The sequence below is a fragment of the Zerene cesonia genome, chromosome 17 (assembly GCF_012273895.1).
Source record: "Zerene cesonia ecotype Mississippi chromosome 17, Zerene_cesonia_1.1, whole genome shotgun sequence".
Taxonomy (NCBI): Eukaryota; Metazoa; Arthropoda; class Insecta; order Lepidoptera; family Pieridae; genus Zerene; species Zerene cesonia.
In genome coordinates this window covers 835,881-859,188 of record NC_052118.1, presented here as the reverse complement: position 1 = coordinate 859,188, position 23,308 = coordinate 835,881, and the positions used below count along the sequence as shown (strand labels likewise).

Sequence of the window (23,308 nt, the reverse complement as noted above, 5' to 3'; positions counted from 1 at the left end):
GATATTCCTACGGTATACAGACTTACGCGGGTGAAACCGCGGGGCACAGCTAGTGGCTTATATTTTTCGTGTTACTTACACAAACCTAATTCATATTACTACTTTTTCTATTGTATTTACCATAGGTGCGTAAATACTTACAAAAACGTCTGGCTGGTAGGGTTTGTATTTATTTTTCACTGATTTTGGGTAAGACACAAAAACATATAAACACGTACTGTTTGATTTTTAAATAATCAAAAATATACAAATGGGCATTACGATACTCTCGTGATAAATCAATATAGTCAAATTAACCAACTGTCAAACATTGTTAACGTGTCATTATAGTAATGTATGCAGTCGTTAATTACATTAATGGATACATTGCTGCTTGAATACTGTAGTAGGTGACGGTTTGTGCAGGTATAGCGTTAGTGTATTTACTATATGGTCACAGTAACGATGTAGGTATACGATGTATGGTAATACGTGATATTACCGTCTGAAAACACGCGATTTTAAACTAGTAGTTTCAATAGAAATCACGTTAGAATCATAATCGGTACTGGGATCCTCACTAAAGGCTTTAAAAAATAAACAAATACTACTAAGACTATCACTCTGGCACATGAAACCGAAACTGGAGAAGAAATTCGTTTGCCGAGGCGGGATCACGGGTGGACGAGAGGCTAGGCGTTGCTACGGTTTAGTAGAAAAATGCGGGTTCGAATACTGCTTTGTGATCAAATTTTTTCTATTCTTAACAATGTCTAAATACCACTTATTCAAAACTGTCAATTTTTAAGTACAATTCATACATAAAAATCCATTAACATTTGAAAAAGGGGACTTCCAGCAACCGCAAATTAGAAACGTATTACTCGCGCACACGAATAATAAATAACGGCTAAGCTTCTAGAAATATTTATCTCAGGAATAACAAATATTTTTTTCCATCCGTCTTCGCAATATAAACGAAATAGGTACATACGAACGGAGCTATATGGAATTGTTTGCAAATTGGTTACCCCACACCCTGTATGAGATCTTATATTTGAGCTTATCAACAGTCGTCGAGAACAAATTGGGTTGAGGGGGGATAGGGGGCTAAATTTTATCGATATGAATTTATATTGATTTTTCACTCCTCTGTTTTCTGTTTCCACTTCTTGGTTTGTGGACTTTAAGATTATTTCTATATGAGTTTTTACGTAAAGCGAAGACTAAAGTTTGATTTAAATCCATTTTTAGGTTAACCTCTGTATTGCACTATATTTTTTCTGATTGTATACATAGGTGGTAATTATTTGGGTAATAATCACAGACGCAAAAATAATTTAGTTATATGAAATTTAAGGTTTGTAATAGTAATATGCAATTAAATTCTATAATCATTCAACATCCTATAAATCGCAGTACGTAAGGTGTTTAACCATAAAACATATTTCTTCCGACTTGTCTCGTGATGACCTCAATAGATACTCAAAGAGCACGTAAGCGAATACATCTGATAAAAAATTACCATATAGGTATTGCAACTATGCACTCATTCAGGTAACTCTTGAAAACTAAAAGCTAACCTTGCCCCAATTAAACTCTGTCCAAGTAAAGTTGACATGCCACTGGCGGACTACAGGCCACTCCGATTTACGCCGAAAATACACGATGCGCCCACGAAGTAGCCGGATCAATACCTCTGCCTGACACCCGCCCGTCAATTCCGGGGCAAAAGTCACGCCGGGATACATGATCTGACGGTTAAGTCCCGTTCGAATATAGAATCATGCGTAATCACTAAAAAAAGCGGGAAATTCAAAAGCAATTCTATTTTCAAAATTTGCCGCTTCTCATTATTTTTTTTTTTATTAATTCATTATACAGATAAGCCATGTTAGAGTAATTTAATAATAAAATAAATTGCAATAGCAAAGCGTAGATACAAGTACAGTTGTTCCTAGAATCACAGCGGAATAATAACCTAATTTACTAGAGCTCTTGTGATAAAAATGAGTGTCTATTCTTGACTTTTATTTCATTATTACAATCGCAAACAAACGAATATTATTCTGTGCAATTCTTTTAAAACTATGTAACCGACGACGATTCTTTAACGTAGTTTTGATACTTGATTTCTATTTGGTGGTTTTTTATATTTTGTAAATAATAAACGAATATGAATATGGCTCCTTCAATTTAAAATCTGCTTGTATATTTCGAGTTACTAAGTATAAAAGTATATTTTACCTAGACATAACCACATAATCATGGTCTATCTGCTGAATTTCTTTAATAACTGTATCGCAGCATTTAACAATCTTCTGCGTTGTTATTAGACCGAGGACTTGCATATTACGTAATAAATTATGAAACATGCTATTTATGTTAAAATAAAATGAAATTTGTCAGCATTAGTTAATTGGGTCACGCGACCGTAACTTCTTTCGAGATTATATTTAGAAAACGATTTAGGGATGTGAAACGTTATGTAACACAACTGAGTTTTATAACTGGTCCATTTCATAGTTTCGAATTCTTATGTTATAAATACAATTTAGAGTGCAAAGGAATGTTGGAGGATATTTAAAGAATAGAAAGAGGAATGGTTTGTGGTTTAGTTAGGGAAATAAATGGAAAGGTATTTTCTAGCTTTTAAAACTTGTTTCAATGACTTCGTGTTTGTAACATGCAATTATATAAATATTAATATAGTATTGGGTAATTATATTATACTAGATATATTTCCGCTACGTTTATACGTTTTGTTTTTTTCCTTAATATATAAGATATGAAATAACAAACTATATATATTTAAATAAAATAACATTTCAAATTTAGTAGGAAGCTACATAAAACGTTACTCGAGAAGCACAACAACCCCTTGCACGCACCGAAAAATGGGTCACGGGCGTTCTGAGGGGAAGAGGGGCCAAATTAAAAAACCGCCAGAAACTAGACCTTTCAGAATAAGGACATCATTATCCCGAAACTGACTCTGAAAAAAAATCCACTCGGTTTCAATGGCGGACGTCATTAGAAAAATTTGGCGCGCTTTTCATTGCTTTGTGGGCGCCATTTGTGAAAATGTGTGTAATAACTTGTCGAGTGTTCTAGACGTATAAAGTTGATAGCGACGTCTTTATTTATGTTAAAGGAACTTTGTGTTTCCTTTGTAATTTATTTTGCTGGTTTGTGCGGGCGTGAATAATTATATATAATAATATAATAGAGCTGAAGAGTTTGTTTGTTTGAACGCACTAATCTCAGGAACCGCTCTTCCGATTTGAAAAATTATTTCAGTGTCGGATAGCCCATTTATTGAGGAAGGCTATAGGCTGTATATGTATCACGGGCGAAGCCGGGGCGGACCGCTTATAATTAGATATAAATACTTAAAATATATTTTGTATATCCATTAAATAAATGAACCATTTCACTTTATGAAAATAATAAAAACACTTCATTTGCAACATGGAAAGGGAGTTGATTAAAAATACCGATCCGAGCTCTGAATATGTAAATAACTACATTTTAAAATTTAAAATGTAAATAACATTTTTTAACGGGTTTAAAATGCGATTCAATAATTATATTACCGCACATATAGATAACGCTTGCTATCTTTTTTGACATCTTATATCAAGCATCAATTTCCTTAATAAAAATAAGTGTTTGTCACATCCATAGAGACGGATTTACAAATACACAATGACAAACATTGTACGGTTTAATTACATAATCGCAGTTAACCTTAAACTAATTTAATAGAGTAACTAAAGTTAATATAACTCAATCCTGTGTATCATTAGATTAGAAGATCTTAAGTAGGCTTAAACTTCACTAAAATCATATTCAACTCTGCGGCTTCTTCCTTAATTAACACGAAAGTTTACTGTGAAACCGATTTATCCATTCACAAAACCTCATTATGGGTATTAGTTACACTTGTAATTAGCAGGTAGATACTAGGTACTTTAACTTTTTAAAACATATTTAGTGACGTTAATATTCACCCTTCATACATATAACGACATTTATCATTGACTTTCTAATCTATACTAATATAATAAAGAGGAAAAGTTTTTTTGTTTATTTGTACTCTAAAGCCTACACCATTGGTCCGATTTTGAAATTTCTTTCACCTATATTATTCCCGAGTAGGATACTTTTTACCCCGAAAATACCACGGGCGAAGCCGAGGCGAACAGCTAGTTATATTTTATATATATGAGATCTTTATATATTGAAGGTTCAATCAGAGTCTTAAGTTCCCTAAATTTTGGTAGTCGATTAATAAATAGCATAGTAGATTTCCCAATTAACCCACATCCGATGGAAAAATTGTCCGAAATCCGGCAGCCGTAATGGTATTCCCTTGACGGTTGCATCGTAAATTTACGGCGCACGCGGGGGTAAGTTGTGTACTTTAGTGTGGTAAGCTTCTGGGGTGCGGGACATGGGGTGAGATGACGGCGAGTGGTTGTTTTTGGTAATCGCTACCACACTGCTTGCTGCTTCATGCTTCATCATACTGCTTGCTTGTCACTTAATATCAGTGTTGGAATTTTTGTAATTCAGTGGTTTTGTTACGTTAATATTGAGTTAGAGGATAGCATGAGTTACAGTTCGATTTGACTTGGGAATTAAGAAAATCTGTGAATGAATTAACTAGCTTTAATTAGAGTTAATAAAAACTATTTCTATAAAACAGTAAGTGTAAGTAAATAGTACACTTTTAATTAAAACAATTAACAAGAGTCATACCTACTATCTACTGGCGACAGAAAAAAAAACTCAAACCTTTCTATTTACGAATTAAATAGTCTTAAACTATCTTCACAAACTAAGACACTCCAAACATTAAAATCCGCACGTCACAAAACACCTGTTACAAAATCGCTTCCGCTCCCGCTGCCTCATATAACCGACGCCACAAAATCTAATGTACACTCGAGGCCAACAAAACACTGGCCGCTCCGGCAACGATACGATCACGATACTAACCATACACACATGTTTGCATGAGAAGTCAAATATGATGCTGTAAATTATTTGAATAGCTCATTCGCCGGTAGTTGCGCTGTTTGATTGTTTTATTCATGTGATTATGATGAGATTGAAGTCAGTTTCGAGGATCGGATACTGTTGAATGTACTGATTATAACTAATACTAGATTTCCGAGCTTTTCTCGCGTATTCAAAGGAAATTTCTATGGGATCCTTTAACAATATCCTATGTAAATTTTCAAGTCAGCAACCTAGGTGGATATCATAAAATTGTTGCGTAGCGCCGTGAAAGACAAACAAACAAACAAAATGACAAACATTTCTATTACTTTCGCATTTATAATATTAGTAAGGATTATTAATAGATTAGGATTTGTGTTTTTATAAATGAATAATCTTAAAAACTGCTCATTTTCAAATCTTTAACCAGTAGAAAGCGGTATCCTTCCGAAATATACCAAGCTGTTACTTTCTATCGGGTTAGCCCAGGCGACGCCGCGGCAATCAGCAAGTTTGTTATATAATTTATCAGATTATTATAATTGGAGATATCTCGTATCATTTTATACATCTTATGTATATATTAAGCGCAAAGCGCCCAATAACGCAGTACACAATTCAGTTTGGTTTTAAATGCTGTCCCAGCGGGTCATATGCTAATCTATACTAATATTATAAAGAGAGAATTTTTGTATTTTTGTATGTTTGTAATGTATTCACGCGAAAACCACTGCACTGATTTCAAAAATTTTCTGTTACCATTGGAAAGTTGCTACTTCACTGCGTGACATTGGCTACATGTACCACGGTCGAAACCGGGGTGAAGTCTAGTCTAGTCTAATATATTTTAAACCATTGTAATAAAAACTTACAAAAGAAACTCACTATTATTTTTATATTATCTGTGGTAAGTCCTTACAACCGAACCCGCGACCCATACGTAAATAACCTGACAAGCATCCACAGATGCGAACCGTCGAGGAAACGGTAATCCTCTCGAATGACAGGATAGACTTTCCTTCGTGTCACGAATTAGCTGTGTCAATATATTGTTTTTTTAACCGACTGTGCAGAGAGGCGTTGCGTTTTCGTTGTTTCAGCTTGGGTTGGTATTTTTGGGTTGGTAGTTATTTTCTTGCAGGTATTTATTTCCACTTATTTGCACTAATAGGTAGTTATGCGAAGATTGCATATTTCTCAAATTAAATGATTAATTACTTACAGTGAATCGAAATCTCACGAAGTCGCCCATCGCCCGTCGCTTCGTTAGAAGTTGGTTAAAAACTATATTTTAATCGTGAATAATCTTACAAGAATTGTGAACCGCCTCTTAAAATCGGTGAGAAATCAATATAATAAACCCACTTTCCAAGTTTCGCAAGCGCTCATCTATTTTGTTAGTGGGTTATTCTAAATCTGTGGAACAGGATGACAGGTGTAACTGCGTTTCCCTTTCGTGTTGCAATACATCTGAGATATGTAATCCGAGTCTGTTTTTAGAGACTTGCCGATCTTAAAATATCCTTAAATTGAATCCTTATATAAATATTATATAATATCATATATATACATAGGTATGCATTTATAAATGCAAGATAATGGGTCATGCTTTATTATTCTTGCATACATAATTGAATGTTTGGATCTAGATGAAATCATGTTAGTGAAAGATAATTAATTGATAGTAAAGATAATACACGCACACATAGAAATGCCAATACCTGAGGTTATAAAGCTTTAAAAACTTAAAATTTAAAATTGCAATGCTCTTAATTTTTTTTTCCACATTAGTCGTAATATTATGACTTACCTACATATAGGTTAGTTAATTTACCAATTACTGAATACAAATTTTCTAAAATATAAATTCAATCGTGTGCTTATTCCAAATTCAAAATGAATATCAACCATAACCGAACAAAACGTGAACACAATTTTAAATTAAGAACACGAATTGTTCGAAATCTAAAAACGTAACCGCCCAAGGCACCAAGTAGACATTTGTGCTAAAATTCGAACGTTTAAAAAAAAAAGCAGTCGCCAGAACACTGGTTTCGCAGCTTGGACATTCGGGGCGATATGTCAACCATTTTGACAAAGTGCCGCGGGCTTGTTACTCCGCAAAAACATTATTTTAACCAACTAAACGGTACAAATGTACAATGATTTCTGTAGTTAAGGGTTGTTGCCGCAAAATGTGTGCCATATTTCGTACGTTTTTAAAACGTTCAAGTTTTATTTTTATCTACGGCTGATGTATGGTCGTTGTCAGTGCTTCGAGCAATTTTATTTCATTGCAAGCACCTGCATAATTTGGATTGAAGATATTCAGAGCAAAGAGATTTTTTTAACTTTTTTCTATTTATCGATAAAGAACCATGGCTGCCTACTTTAGCGAGGGAGCGATTAACTAACACAAAAATAAATTGATTTTGTACTCAATTACTGAATCACTATAGGACACTAGCGCCAAGGCAAAACTGGACATTTATAGAACTATTTATTATAACAGGTACGTAATACACTAATAACTTAATGATTATTTAATATATCGTCGTGACTTCTAGTACCCGCCAACATTACAATAATGAAAACACTTCTGATACAACCATTGCGTTCGCTAGACGACATTAAGCAAATAAGAGGCCTTTAATTCTGTTAACATTAACACAATTATAATTTTATGTTTATTCGCGCACAAATTAGCACATAACATTGTCATTTCCCGTAATTATGTGAGGGAAAACAAATTACGTTCAAATCCCTGATGGCTTAAGTGTTGTCTTTCAAACGTGAAACTTTGTTACGTGTTATTTTGTGATAAATTACACTGTCAAATGAAAGGGTTTTATAATCTAATTGGAAAATAACTAACATTAGGCAGCGATTCACAACTTTATGTGTCTTTATTTCTTTTCAGTTACGTACACAAGCACAGATTTTATCAATTACAATACCGGGTAGAATTCAATTTGTTGACGCATCTACGACTCTTTAACTACGGTTCTAAATTATTACCAATACAAATCCTGAGCTATGACAGCTTAAAACGCATTATGAATCTTAGCAGTCTGTTTAACATACGTAAGTACTTTTGTATATACAGCTATCACCGCGACATCGCTCATCCCTTTTAACTATTAAATCCACGACAATACCTTTAATATATTAAACCAACGTCACGAAACCTTACAGACTGTATTACTCGAAAAACGTTCAAATCATTAAAAGCTGAATTTTAAATGAGTGACGATTTATAACAACCAAATGTCCACGTCGAAGCGAGCTGACAAAAAATTGAACACATGTGTTGTAACAATAGTCGAAAATCGTTCGTTACTGCATTGAAAGACGATGTCGTGACGAGGTTCGGCCATTATCAGCTCAGTTAACAATGGACTGGATTTACTTCAATTGTTTACAAATTATATGGTCAAATACGCATTGTACCTATACGTTTGTACGTTATTTACGTTCATTTAAAGCAATATATCGTTATCAAATATAATACGTTATAAAATTAATAGATTATTTCGAGAAATTGAACAAATTTTACAACGGAATATTGAATCAAGATCTAAAAGAGAGAACAATATGCTGGCCTTTTACTTACGTATATATCAGAAAACAGAAGAAAGTCTTTTTTAATCTATGGAATGATATTTAAATTTTGAATAACGAATAAATACAATGAACTATTTTTTTAGAATAATCATTAACGAATAGCTTCAAACTCATTCAAATTATCGTGTTTCTCGCGACGCGGCGGTTCAGTATAGTAAGCCCCAGTCCCCAATACTTCAATACAGACTAAACATTGCATCGGTAACGCAGAACATTTGTAACTGTCATTGGACGCCATTTTTGGATTGAGATGCGTCAACGTAATCCTTTGACATTCCTGAACGTGTCGCTTTTACTTTAGTTATGTAATGAGTGCTCCAAAGGGCTTTAATGTACTTGGTTTAAATATTAATGAGTCATACATTAGGAAATACTTGTTTCGACGAAGATTACGTTTGCTTTGCGCATTGTTTTTAAGAGACAAGTTTGTTAAAGTTGAATAAAGTAATAATAACAGTAGGTTTAGTTGATAAAGTATGAACCTAAAAAACAAAAATTCTTAAATAATAAGAATATATTTCTTACTGCATATTTGCATACGAGAAACCAATATTCATATGGCGGCACCGAACAAGCGAAACGTTCTAAATACAAAATTAAAATTCGAATTCCCGGGCTGGCGTTACTAATCCCGAGATGTCACTAATAGCGTCCAATTTAGTGTGACCTCCCCCGAAGCCCTGTATATTGGTAATTTTATGTCTTATGAAGATTACGTTCTATGTTCAGGGGTCTTTAACTTGGTTCCGGATGATCGGTGAACAGATGTGGATGACGTCACACTGTTTAGAAATATGTCAGTATTGTGTTTGTTTTGTTTCGGAACATTTAAATTGCAGATGTTTGAATATACATTTGTATATATTTGGAATTAGATCGAACATTTTGTGTTGATAAAATATATTTACCACGTTGTTTTATACGAAAACTACCAAATTAAGTGTTATTTTTTCACCTGACAAAATTTTGAATTTTTTGACTAAAATGGGCAATATTAATATCTTCATTAAACCGGACTATATATCAGGTTAGGTGCACATACTAAAGTTAAGTTAAAAATGTGGATAATTTAGAGTTAAAGATTATTTTATTACCCAAATATATTCGGAAGACGAACGTAACTTAGTTCCTAGTGAAGAAGTTCAAAGATTTTGATTTTTGCTTGAAATATAAATATCGTATATTAAATATAACATACACAAAAAAGTATCACATCATACGAAACATAATTAATACGAAAAAAATAAAAGATACCGATCCTCATAGCAAGTTTTAATATCCGCAACTGAAATCTGTTTACACACCTCCCCCCTGTTTACGCGACGCAATCAAAGAAGCTGAACTTACTACATAAGCATGTAAATATGTATATGTAAACATACTTGGGAATTTTATTTCTTGATTATCTTTGAATCTGAGATTGACGGCTAAATTATTTGCGAGTTGATCGCCTACGCTTCTAAGCGTTTGATAACTTCAATTTTCGTTTGGATAGCATTTGCGTTGGGACTGTGTGATGGTTTATTAATTTGATGTTGAAATATAAATAAATTAAATTAAAGGTGTTAATACAGCAGTGGTGGCTCAGTGGTGAGGACCTCGGACTTTAAAATCGATAAGTCGGGGTTCGAGACCGGGCGAGCGCGCAGGAAATAAATTGATTTTTCAATTTATCTGCGCATGTAGATAACATCACCACTGCTTAAACGGTGAAGGAAAACATCGTGAGGAAACCGGCATGTCCGAGAATCAAAAGTTCGACGACATGTGACATCTGCCAACCCGCACTTGGCCAGCGTGGTGGATTATGGCCTGAACCCTCATAGGAGGCCTGTGTCCCAGCAGTGGGAACATATATGGGCTGATGATGATGATGATGATGAAAGGTGTTAATAATGTTGTTATTTCTCCTCCGGAGGAATCCGGTTCCTCCGTGGTTCATTGATGCCTATGCCACTCAGTGATGATGCAGCTTTTTAATAGTGAAATAAATTCCGAAATCGATCCAATCGTTTTCGTGGGAGAATATAACAAACATACAACAACAATAAACAAGTGTTTTCTCTTTATGTTATGATTGATGATAATGATATGATATAATGCGTTTAGATTATGCCCAACGCAGATGTAATAAATAAGTAAGTTTTATTGTGGGAGTCGAGCACGCTTCGGCACGAATTGGGCCAGCTCGCACCGGGGAAGTACCACACCCCCACAGAAAACCGGCGTGAAATAATAGCTTGCTATTGTGTTTCGTACGGTGAGTGGGGGAGCCGGAGGCCTATATCCTTTTCCTTACCCTTCCCAGTCCTTTCCATTATTCCTTTCATCAATCCTTTCCTCATCCCTTTCCAATTAAAGTCGGCAATCCATTTGTAGGGGCGAAAGGTTTGCAATTGACCTTACGCCTCTCCAAATGTTCATGGGCGGTGGTAGCGCTCACCATCAGGTGACCCACCAGCTCCATTGCCGACTATGACATAAAAAAAAAAACAACATAATGTTCAAGAATGGAAAGATTATATTAATAAGTACTGGTAAAGTATAATACAAAAAATTATTTGTAAAATAATAAGTAAGTTTTATTACCTACTTACGGAAACTTGGGTAAATTTAAAGCAAAAATATCCAAAAACATTCGAAACCCACTATTATTATGATAAAAGGGGTTAGTTATTCACCTTCTAGCTGGATAAAGTAAAAGATAGGTACAAAATGGGACATCAATCAGACGTCTGACCCACTGTAAATTGATACCCAAAGCCCTTTTCGATTTATCACTCAATCTACCAGTTCGCGCCAAAACCGTATGGCAGATTATTTCTCGTTATTTGGGCAGTGGGAATCTTGTATACAGCCAACAATAAGTAAGTACACTTTTTTATTTTTTTTTTAATAGATACGGAAATATTTATGTGTTTTTTCGAAATTCTACGTTTCTTTGAACAAGAAGTTATTGAAATATTATTTTGATCAAAACTAGCATTGTTTTACAACATTAATGTTCCAATCGCATCTTTGACTATAAAGAGAAATATATATGAAATACAGATATATATACATAATGTATAAGTACCATAATTTATATTAAATGTAAAATACATATTTAATTTATTAATAGAAGAAATACCGCAAATTAAAAGTAAAATTTTCGAACGCAATGCTTTAGTTCCGCGCGCCGCTAGCAGATGGCGCTAGCAGTGCCGCAGCGGCCTACATCCGTGCCTAATCGCGCGCCATTCATTGCATCTTCGTTTGATGCACTCAAGTTATTCTTATGCCCATGCATATTCAAAGGACCGTCGTTTCCAAGTTTCAACTGAATACGTTAAATGTTAAAAGCGCATCATTGAAGGATGGAAGCCGTTTTTCCCGATTGTATTGCGTTTTTAGGTTACGGCGAACGTTTTATACTTCAAGCGGGAAAAGCGCTTCACGTTTTATGCGGATTTTTGTATTTTATTTCATTAAACGGTTAAAATTCTTTAAATTAGAAGATGAATTTATGCGTCTATAGTAAGGTTTTCTATAATTAATTCCAAATGTAATCGCTGTAATAGTACAGAATAAAATTGTTAAATTGAAATGAACACTGCGAAATATTGTAAGTAGTATAAAAAAAACAATAGAAACTAAGGGCAATTGTAAATAGCGAGTTTTTCTTTAAATACTAAAAAAGTAACTTTGAAAAGCACTCCATGAAAAACAACAAAAATATAAATGATAATGTGACTAAAATTATAAAAAACTTAATAACTCAAATTAACTAAAATATAATAAGTCCACAAGGAAAGACTCCTTATGCTTTATGACTTCATAATATATAAGTACCCTCGAAAAAACGTAAAAGTGACCGGAACGAATGTCCCAATAATCGCTAATTTAATTACCAGTAAAAACGATATAAAACCAACGGAACCAAGTGAATACCGCATAAAAACATTGCCGTCTGTTCGATTGTCGTTAAACGAGACAAATGGATTTTTAACAGTTACTTGTTTAAGATTTATGTATCTCAGTACATGTTTTTTATTTACAGACTACGGACTTTAGACCGGGACTAAAAAATGAACACTATATATAATATACAGCTACCAATTTAGCAGGTTCTTAAAAATAAGAAAAAGTTTATAAAAACTCGCTTTATTGATATAAGTACAACAAAACACTAGTCATAGTTACATCGAATCATTAGGACATTTCGTGTTTCGCTTACAGTTCAAATTTAGTACACATTCAACGAAATAAATTTACTTAATTACTTAAAAACACATGCTTTTCATATAATAAATACCACTACAACAATTAAACCCAAAATCATCGTCTACCTAAAAACATCACCCTGTATACATTATAATAAATACATAGTATAATCGTATAATTACCGTGTCATATACACGTATAAGCACTATCGAGCACTAAAAGGCATTGCCACAGAATATTATGAATCGCTATCATTAGCAAAGTGATTAATGCGTAACCCAATTCCGTAGCCGACAGATGCCCGACACCCGCTTCACTATTATAATTATCACTATAATTAACGAATAGTGTATCGAATTAGTCCTTTAATTTGTTTGTTTATCACGATCGCTCACGGATTAAACGCTGGAATTATCGGGTAATTATTAAATTATTATATTTCATTACAATTGTAAATATCGGATTAAAGAAGAAGAAATTAGTGAAAAAAATTCAATACAAAAACGCTCAAAACCGTTTCATATGCAACATAATGAAATGACAAAAAACAAAAAAATAAATAAAAACAAGTAATACAAAATTATAAATAAAACACCCTGTATTATTCCGTCCATATTATCAGCATAATCAAGCCATTCGCACCTCAATATCATACATCTGTGCCAATGAATATATGAATAGCGTCGGAACTATTTTTCAATTTTCCGCCACAATACATATGCACATTATCATATTGAAGGGATCATGCTAATTTGATTGATATAGTTTTACCTTCTATACAAAATAACCCTCGCATGAACCCTCGTATGCGAGGGAACTTGGAAAAGCTTTTATAATTTACAGCATATATGGTACAAAATTAACTAATACATAATAATAATTAAATATCCTACTAGTCCTACTAATATCCTACTTCCTACTATCCTAATAATATTATAAATGCGAAAGTTTGTAAGGATGCGTGTGTGTTTGTTGCTCTTTCACGCAGAAACTACTGAACCGATTGAAATGAAATTTGGTACGTAGACAGCTGGACAACTGAAATAACATATAGGCAACCTAATTATCCTGATATTTCAACGGGATACGGTCTTACGCGGGTGAAACCGCGGGGCACAGCTAGTTTTTTTATAAAATCATTATTTTTATAGGTAAGTTAGTGGAAATTAGGTCTTTTTCAAGCGACGTCCCAAGAACGAACGTCCAATTCGTATTTTTTTGCCTTTGTTAATTATACTTTTTAACTCCATGGATATTCAACCAATTGACGTAATTATTTCACTGTTGGATATGAAATTTTGCCATTTGCACCGCTTTTAGAATTTGCAGTGGTACCTCTCCCCATGGACCTCGGTGTCATTTTTTTTGTAGAAAATAATAATTATAAGATTATAAAGGTCACATGATAAACATTCATAAGCAATAAATTCAACTTTCCACAAATTTAAGCTTTCCTTAGTATCACTTAACAAATTCAAATAACAAAACAACTAATCTCTTAAGCAACATGCAATACATTTCTTCACTTATATTACATAACAATTACAAAATCATACAATTAGTGATCACGTTAGTACGTGGGAGTCCCGTATACATTTGTGAGTCGTTTGGATGCATGCGTGGTTAAATTAACCGGAAACTATAATGCGGTTAAGATTCCATTCAAGTCGTCTCAAATAAACGTGCCACCCCATGGGCTGTCGTGAGAATCGACTCAATCACCTAAATACGTGGGATAGCAGGTTCATGCATACACTAACAGCTTTTTTTTTAAAATCAATGAAAATAAACAAAAATTTCATGTCCCATGAAGTATAAGTTGATGAAGCCTTTAGTATGAAACCAGTGGCTGTTTCAAAGACATTGATATTTTTAATTAGATGAAGTATTCCGTATCAATAATATTAAAAAATCTGCAAAAAGGCCACATAACACGTACACGTTTTTCCAGTCACAAAACAGTCTAACCATAAATACTGGCAGTTAAGAATTGAAGATAAAAAGTGAAAAAAAAAACGGAAAAAATCGAACGTTCGAAAACCGAATGCTCATTCGTTTAAAACATTAGCATTACCAGTAGCTAAACAATCGATACATCCAAGTTACCATGACGGTGCAGTTTCCAGCTCTTCCAGTGGGTTCCGTCCGAGACAGTCAAAGTTTATCATACAATTGCTTCCAAGTTTCGGACGTGGAATTTTAGATATAAGCAGCCAAGGAACGGAGTTCAAAATATTTAGATTTATCTTTGGTTTGAAACTTTAATAAGTCTATCGCTGCGGACGGGATATAAATCGTTGCGGGTATATTTAATAAAAGTAGACTACAACATTTTTAAATCTCTAAATCTGCGTTCCATTTTTAAACTTTTTTTAAAGTCTCTTTACTCTGTTTTCATTTCGCGCTTCGAATACTTATTTAACTTTGCATACTGAATCTATTAATTTCATGGAAAATCGGTATTAAATTTCGAATTTGGAAAAAAATTTCAATCTCAAAATTTAAAGTAAAATTAGGTACTTTAAAATTTAAATCGAATATTATCTAATATATTTCATAGGTATTCCCCAATAAATCTTATAATAAGGTCATCTTTCTTAAAAGCCTACTCGAACTCATAATTTACTCTACTTATCAAGGGAACTCTAAATAAATGTATATTTTAAAACCAATAAGAAAGGGCGGAACTGTCTTTGATAGAACGCATAATGGGTACGTGACGTCTCGAGATTGCGGGTGGTCTTGATTTTATATGTTAGGGGTCCATTGTCATAGAATACAATAAATATATTTAATATTTAATATTAGATGTGGTAAAAATGTTATTAAAAAAACTTTCTATTTAATAAAAAAAAAAAAACTTAATTTACATGTAAAACGTGGTAAAACAATTGAAAATTTGATTCTTACGATATACCTAAGAATTTTTTTTATAAAAAATATAGGTATATTCACAAACAAATTAAAATTATGTTAAAATACTAAATTACGAAGAGATATTATAAATTGAAATTCGTTTCGCATTCAGCTTCCGGGAACTTATTTAACGAAACCGTTTGGATTTTTTGACTGTTTATTTTAACGAGTTTCTTTTAAAGATACTCGTGTATACGTGAATTTAAAAATGATATCGGGAACCACATTACAACGAACCGGCACACGCTTGGCTTATTTATTTACGTCTAGAGGTGTCATGTGAAGTGATTTGTTGACTCAATATTAGCTATCGATTTCAATGGTCAAACATAACTTTTTTTGTTACCGTTGGATATGGGCTTGGAAAATATTTGAAATGTTAGACTTCATATTTTGGGTGATATTTGTTTATGGGGTCTATATAGTAAGTTTGTTTTCATTTAGAAATGTAAAAGGGTATCTTAACGTTTCAATAACGTTACTAAAAATTATACTTACATTAATTACTCTATTTATATGATTATTATCTATATTATATTTATATTATGTATATGAAATGATAATGAGTGTATCATTATTTTATATATAGAAACATTGCGATTCATTTATTTTACCTTGTTAAAATTATTATTTACTATTTAAGTGCTTAGGTAGGTGTAATTACTTACTAGATACTTATATATGTAAGATTTTTCCCCAAAATATGCCTTGAATGTTATACTTACAACAAACGAAGAAAAATAGAATTTTACTATAATCATCCTTTAATACTATAGCATTTTGTATTAATGTTGATAGGTTGATACTAGTGAGCTAATAGCTACATATCTACATAAAAAAAAACACATACAATAATGAATACTCTATAACTATATAAGTCCTAAAACCCCGTAAAAACAATAATTGGTTTAATTAATCCTGTGACTCGCTGCACCATAATTGAACCAATTATAACAAACGGTAGTCTATAAGTTAATAGGATTACAATATTGGATCGCGTTAATTACCAACTGCCTAATAAACAAGGAAAATTATTTAGTCTAGTATTACATTTCTTTATCTATGGACAGTAGGTACATATAGCTACAGTTTATATGTACCTACTTCATACACTTCTTAACACGTTTTTATTAATCTCATCTGTATGTTTGTATGTTTTTAGGTTTGTGTGTAAACGAGTCCTTAGACTCGATTTTAACCTCCACAAAACGAACAGACAATTTTAAAATGTATGTGTTCATATATCAAGGATCGGTGACACTACAATAATTGTATTAGTTTATCATAATATTCTGATTAGGATCGATAGGATTAATTAAATTTCTTAAGTATACATACTCTGTACAGGAACAAGTGAGACAATTTAGTTGATTCAATAAATAAAGCCTTTTTTTAACTTTATTTGCTATATTATAAAACACTTAAAACACTAAAGAAATAAGTACTCGTTTCAAATTAATATCACATTTCACTATCAATTTGTACAAATTATTCATGACTCACAGATTTTCTTTTTACCGGTCGAGATTTTTTGCTATATATCAATAACCGAGTATAATTACTGTTAAAGTAAGACGAATACCTAAATATTCAATTACGTTTATTTCTTATTGTAATACAATTCGTCAATATTCTTTCAATAAACAAGTTAAACAGTATTTAAACAGAGCTTAAAGGATTTATTCCGTTCATTATATAACTTTATGCCTATCATATTGGAAATAACGTAATTTTAACGTCGACGTGTAATTTTAATTTGTCTAGACTGTTTTCCTAATTTCAACCACACGAATTATTTAAAATATCAATATAAACTTAAACATTAAAATATAAATAAGAATTCCTTCGACACAGAACTTTCGACCATTTTAAATGAAATTTTACATTCTGTACGTAGGAAAGCAATTTCTATTGAAAAACGTCAACTAGTTGAAAAAAATCAAATCGTTTAAAACAATCACACCAATACGCACATTAAGAAGAAATCGCGTCATCGTTCAATCAACTTGAGCACCCTTTGGATCCTTAATTGAACTAAATCATCAATTTAACCGATCGCATGTTTATCTTGGTTAAATAAAGAGTTCTTGTTGCTCATTAGCTATCTCTAACACAAACGATTCCAGTCTCAAATAATGTACGTTTGTTTAGCGTTTTATTATAACATCTTTATTTTCAAAGCGTACATCGAAGCGGCGATCTTTGAACTATTTTTGAATTCGTAATTAAATAAATATTAATCATACGCAAACTGAACACATTTCTGATTTCAAATAATATTTATCAAAATATTAAGCCGGTTTCAAATTTAGAACAACGAAACACTCCGAGCAGATTTTTATAACGAATTTGTTTTTGAATTACAGTTCCGACATAGCAAATGAGAAGAATGAGTAAGAAAACTGTCAACATTGACCCAAAAGTTAATTTCTAGATATCGCTATCGAAAGCTTTAATGTACATACTTAAGTTGATGCTTCTTCAAACAATTCTCGGAAGTAAACATCACGCACATAACAAACATATTAAATTAATGTCCAATAGGAATATCGATTACTATCAAAACCGCAAGCCAAATACCACGAAAGACGAATAAATCCGCATCCACATTATAAATATATAGAGAAACCGCAAGATTCTTAACAACTTATAAAAAACACTTACGCTGATCGAAGAAGCAGCGATCCAAACCATTCATAACGCACAAAACATCATAGTGCACTTCACAATTTATTCGTCACACAAACTGTTACACTTAGAATTCACAGTGCACTTAATCGGACACAACGTCAGGGCGGGTGCTTCGGGCACCGACACAGATCTCTCTCACGTGTTGCCGTTACGACGGTCGGCGCGCGACTGAATTGCGCGCGGCGCTCGTGCTGTTGTGGGGTGGTGGGGAGAGGGATGCGTGCGTTCGGAATTCAACTTCCCACGTGCTTTGCGCCGTCCCTTTCTTACAGGACGGGTTAGCTTTTTAAAAGCCGTCGACGCATCGATATGCCTCAAGCGATGCTCGGTAACCTTGTTTATGCATACTGCAGCTAATAATAACGCGCGAATAACACTCGAAGCGCATTTTGTTGTCGTTTGTTGCGTTTTTTATTGCACTTGCGGTGTGTGCGTGTTGTTTTACTTTCCGCTTGGGCGCCGGCGATGTGCACTTGTTTGTTGTCTTGATTAGCTACCGTTTTATTTGACATTTATGGCCGTTACCGTGTATCGTTTTTAAATTAATTGCGATTGAAACGGTTTTAATCGCCGTGTGTAAGCTGGGATTGAAGTATGAAATACAAGTAATTAATTGCATCCCTTTGCATTGAAGCTCTTCAGTAAATGTTTATTGAACTTGAACTTATTGAATGATTGTTTAATTTATAAGAAATTACTGCCTCAATTTATAGGGAATTCTATTTGTTGTTTTAGCTATCCAAAATGTTAATTCTGCATTAAAAAAAGAAACCGCAAATATGTAAACAAAAGTAATACAAAATAAAAAGTCAAATTCGAATTTCGATAAAGACCAAAAATAGTTATAATGATTGATACAGACTACACAAATAGTTAAAAAGACAAAGTGCATCCGCGACAAAAGGGGAGTAACCGAATTAGGAGATATTCTACAAAAAACTTAATGTGTTTCTCAAAAATCTATATCGGTGGTCGAGAGCATAGGGCTGACAACTTAGTTAGAAACAATGGTGTTATTATCTAATATTGTCTTTTAGAAAATTACGAGTATTGGTATAAGTATTTAATTCTTTGTATGGTCTGTTTATAACGCGATTTATAACAAAAATAAAATTATTTGTACATGTTTATAAGTATTAAATATACAACGAAATATATAAACCCTTTAAACACACTATATTTATTTTATATATAAATATGACGTATGCACATTAATTTTAACATTTGAACCGTTATCCATTTTAATATGAAATGAAACGTCAAAATATCATTGGTTTCCTTCAAATGACTCATGAAGCTCGGAAATACATAAAAGCGTGTTGGGCGAAATTAATTATCGTCGTACAGTAATTACAATTAAGTACCTACACTAACAACAACTAAAACTTATCAAGGTCATGACTTTTTATCCTCGTGCACGCCTACATTGTTCATTAGAATAAAACCTCATTCTATTCACTAATCCACAGTTTATCAGTTGACTGACAACCCTGATAGTATCTTATCGTCTGTCACTCACCACAGAGGTTTTACTTTAAACCATTTTAACTCAATACTAAAGATAGTTGACTCATTGTTAAAAATCCCTCGGTGAGATAGTACCTACCATTTTTTTTGATTTACAAGCTGTTGGTAACTTTGGGTAATCTGCATACGTAATGGACTTTTAAAGTATTTTTATGGTTAAAAATTTGCCATAGATATATACCAAGATTTAGTAATATTGATCACAAGGATATACATCCTGTCCTACTATCCTATCCTTCCTACTATAATATTATAAATTTAATTGTTACTCTTTCACGCAAAAACTACTGAACCGATTGCAATGAAATTTGGTACGTAGACAGCTGGACAACTGGAATAACATATAGGCAACTTTTTATTCCGATATTCCTACGGGATACGGACTTTCATGGGTGAAACCGCGGGGCGCAACTAGTAATCTATAAAACACGAATCTCCACATATGTTGCTATGCGTTAAACTCGAAAACAGATCGACCGATCATTTGGTACAAACATTCGGTACAAGGAATTTTTTTAGAGAGAAAAAAACATATCACAAATGAAGCCGGGGCGGACCGCTAGTTATCCATAAAAATTACGTGTTATAAAATAAAAATTAAATACGTATCATCATTATTGTCTGATATGTAACATTATTATGCAGTTCAATTAATTGATAAACATTTTTCCAAATAAACAATTTACAGTCGCAAACGACTGTTTATCAAACACTATGTATCATCCAAACAAATTGTAATGTATAATAGCTCATTCGTGACTATCGAAAAGGCGGAAACTTTAATGGCTCGAAGAAATTTCGGTAAAGCGATATACAGCCAACGAACTCCAAACTCCTTTAGAACATATTAAACATTATAACGACTCCGTATTCTCAATTAAAGCTCCCACGATGTATGGCGTCATTAGGGATTCCTTGCCGAGTGTTAAGAACATTACAAGGCAGTAATCTAATAAATAAACAGGGGACAAGGGAGACTGTGGGGCTCGAAGGACTTAGGCCTGCGAGCGGGATTGTAGTACATCGCTTTGTGAATTAGAATATTTATGAAGTCGAGCTATGAAGGTGTATTGTTACGCCGCAATGAATTACACTTTTGGTTGCAGGATTGTCTAACAAGCGTTGGGATAAATGTATGCTAAATATGTTGATACATAGCTAGTTATTGTTTAAAGTTGGTTTTAACTCCTAACAAAAGGATACTTTATGTCAACTCTATTTAAGGATAGATATATATTGCAATACAACATTAAGATCATCGAAGATAGAATTTCTTGAAAAAAAAACAATGTATTTATTAGTATCAATTCAATAATAGAAGCAAGTTATAATATGTAGTGTATAACGATGTAGAGTACAAACCCAAATCTAGAAATAATAGATACAATCTCTTCATAGTATAAAACAAAGTCGCTTTCTCTGTCCCTATGTCCCTATGTATGTTTAAATCTATGAAACTACGTAACGTAGTTATAAAACAAGAATTTATTGATTTGGCAAAACCCATTTAAAATGTACAAATTATGAACGTTCGTTACTATTTACCTTCCATTAATCCCGTTAATAGAACGTCAGATACGCCAAAAGACTAAACATTTATCCCCTTGCATTGGCATGTACTATTTCAAGTATTTACTGAAGCGCATCAAACGTTCGTCAAACATTCGATTTGACGTCACACATGACCAAATTTAACCCCACACATTAGTGCAATAAACTCGACAATAACTTAATTCTGAACTACGCAGGGCGTCCCCAGCGAGCGTCTCTGTCAGGGCTGACAATCGCTTCAGTTTAATGACATTATAGCACTCGATAGGGTACAGGAAGTGAGACACTAACTAAAGTAAATTACATAGATAATTAATCCGGTGACAACCCTAGACAGTCTGGCGCGCAAAGCGTAAAAACGTCTCCTTAATAATTTAAACCTTTGAAATAGCACGCGGCCACTTGAGCGCGGTAACTGTTAACAGTTCACACGCAGCGATTATGAAGGTACAGTAGATTTATAATTTTTTACGTCTGCTTTTCTTTTCTCATTTACGCTTCGAACGTCGACGCGAGCGGACGTCACATGCAAGTGTCGCGAGTCGACGTGAAAAATAAGAAACTGCAACGTCAATTCGCATTTCCGGAGAATTTTATATTATACATTTTTCGAGAGTATGGCAATGACGTTGAAATGGAATGTGTCCTTTTTGCTTTGATCCTGTTTCGTAAAAATATAATTTATCGTTTGTACTTCTTTTGCTATTTTTTTATACGTACTGGTAATCGGATTCTCGTCCGTGAATGAAATATTATTTTATTACAAGCAGTTGAATACTTAAAAATCTAAAAGCAAAGAGATAATAACTTTGTTTTTTTGTCTCCGGAGAGAAAACATCATTTTATAAAATTTTAAATTATACAGAGTTTCAGAGGAGGTACAATAAAAGCATTGTACGAGTAACCCTGCTCTATACCGGTTAAAAAACCAAAAAACCGAAACCGAAACTGAAACCGTAGAAACAAGAATTCCTGGATTTGATATCGGATGGGAACAACACAGACAATGAAACAATCATTTTTCTCCTGAACTATAATTCCCGCGCACGGCTTCGCCCGCGTACTTAAAATAAAAGATAGACAGTCCCGGGGTTTTATCCGTACAGTTCCCTTTCCTGTGAGATGCACTTAGTAAAAACTATACCATCTACTTTCTTGACTCTCAAATTATCTTCATATCAAATTGCATCTAAATCAGTGGTTTTAGACCTGAAGAAAACTATAGAGTTACTCTAGCGTTTATAATATTACTAGGGATTGGTGAGTCTTTTTAGTATTATTTAGCCAAAGTAAGTTATAAACCGTTTTTTTATGTCCCGTTGTTAAAATCGCGTAAATATTATAACGAATCTTATTATCATAAAAAGATTAAACTATTTATAGCATAACATTTTAAAACAAGTTAAATCCGCTTTAAAATATGCTTTACACCTAGAAACGTTTTTTGAAGAGTCTTGTAGCGTTAAGTGCGATTTAAGTAAAGTAGTTATCTTAAAACTGAAAAATACAGGGAAATTTAATTAAAAGTAAAATGAAAATAAGTTGTTCGTGATTCTAAAAAGAAACTAGTGAGATATTTATACAATATTTAGTGTTTGTAATGATAATCTATAACTATAGCCTTATATCCGCAATCATAAGCTATATTTTTTTTAAAGACAACAATTTTAACATTTTTTTTTTAAACGTAAAGACACACCGACACTTTTCTTATTCTATTTCTGTTTCTTAACCCTTTTTAACACGCTTTTATTAGCTTCACTTGTATGTTTGTATGTATGTAACTCACACCCGTTTTTCTCCCACTTCC

General features: G+C 33.1%; 1 protein-coding gene across 6 annotated transcripts in view; it reads right to left on the bottom strand.

The window, feature by feature from the left end:
- Nucleotides 1–23,308, bottom strand: part of LOC119833510 (teneurin-m) — a 395,760-nt gene that overhangs the window by 178,687 nt on the left and 193,765 nt on the right. For 5 of the 6 annotated variants that reach the window (XM_038357535.1, XM_038357532.1, XM_038357533.1 and 2 more), the window contains exon 1: nucleotides 18,394–18,608. The exons of the other annotated variant lie outside the window; for it this stretch is intronic. Coding sequence is in view for 4 of the 5 variants with exons in the window: in XM_038357532.1 (XP_038213460.1) it covers nucleotides 18,394–18,427 (34 nt within the window). In the remaining variant the exon portion in view is untranslated. Of the gene's footprint in view, nucleotides 1–18,393; nucleotides 18,609–23,308 lie in introns of those variants that run through there. 6 annotated transcript variants of the gene reach the window in all.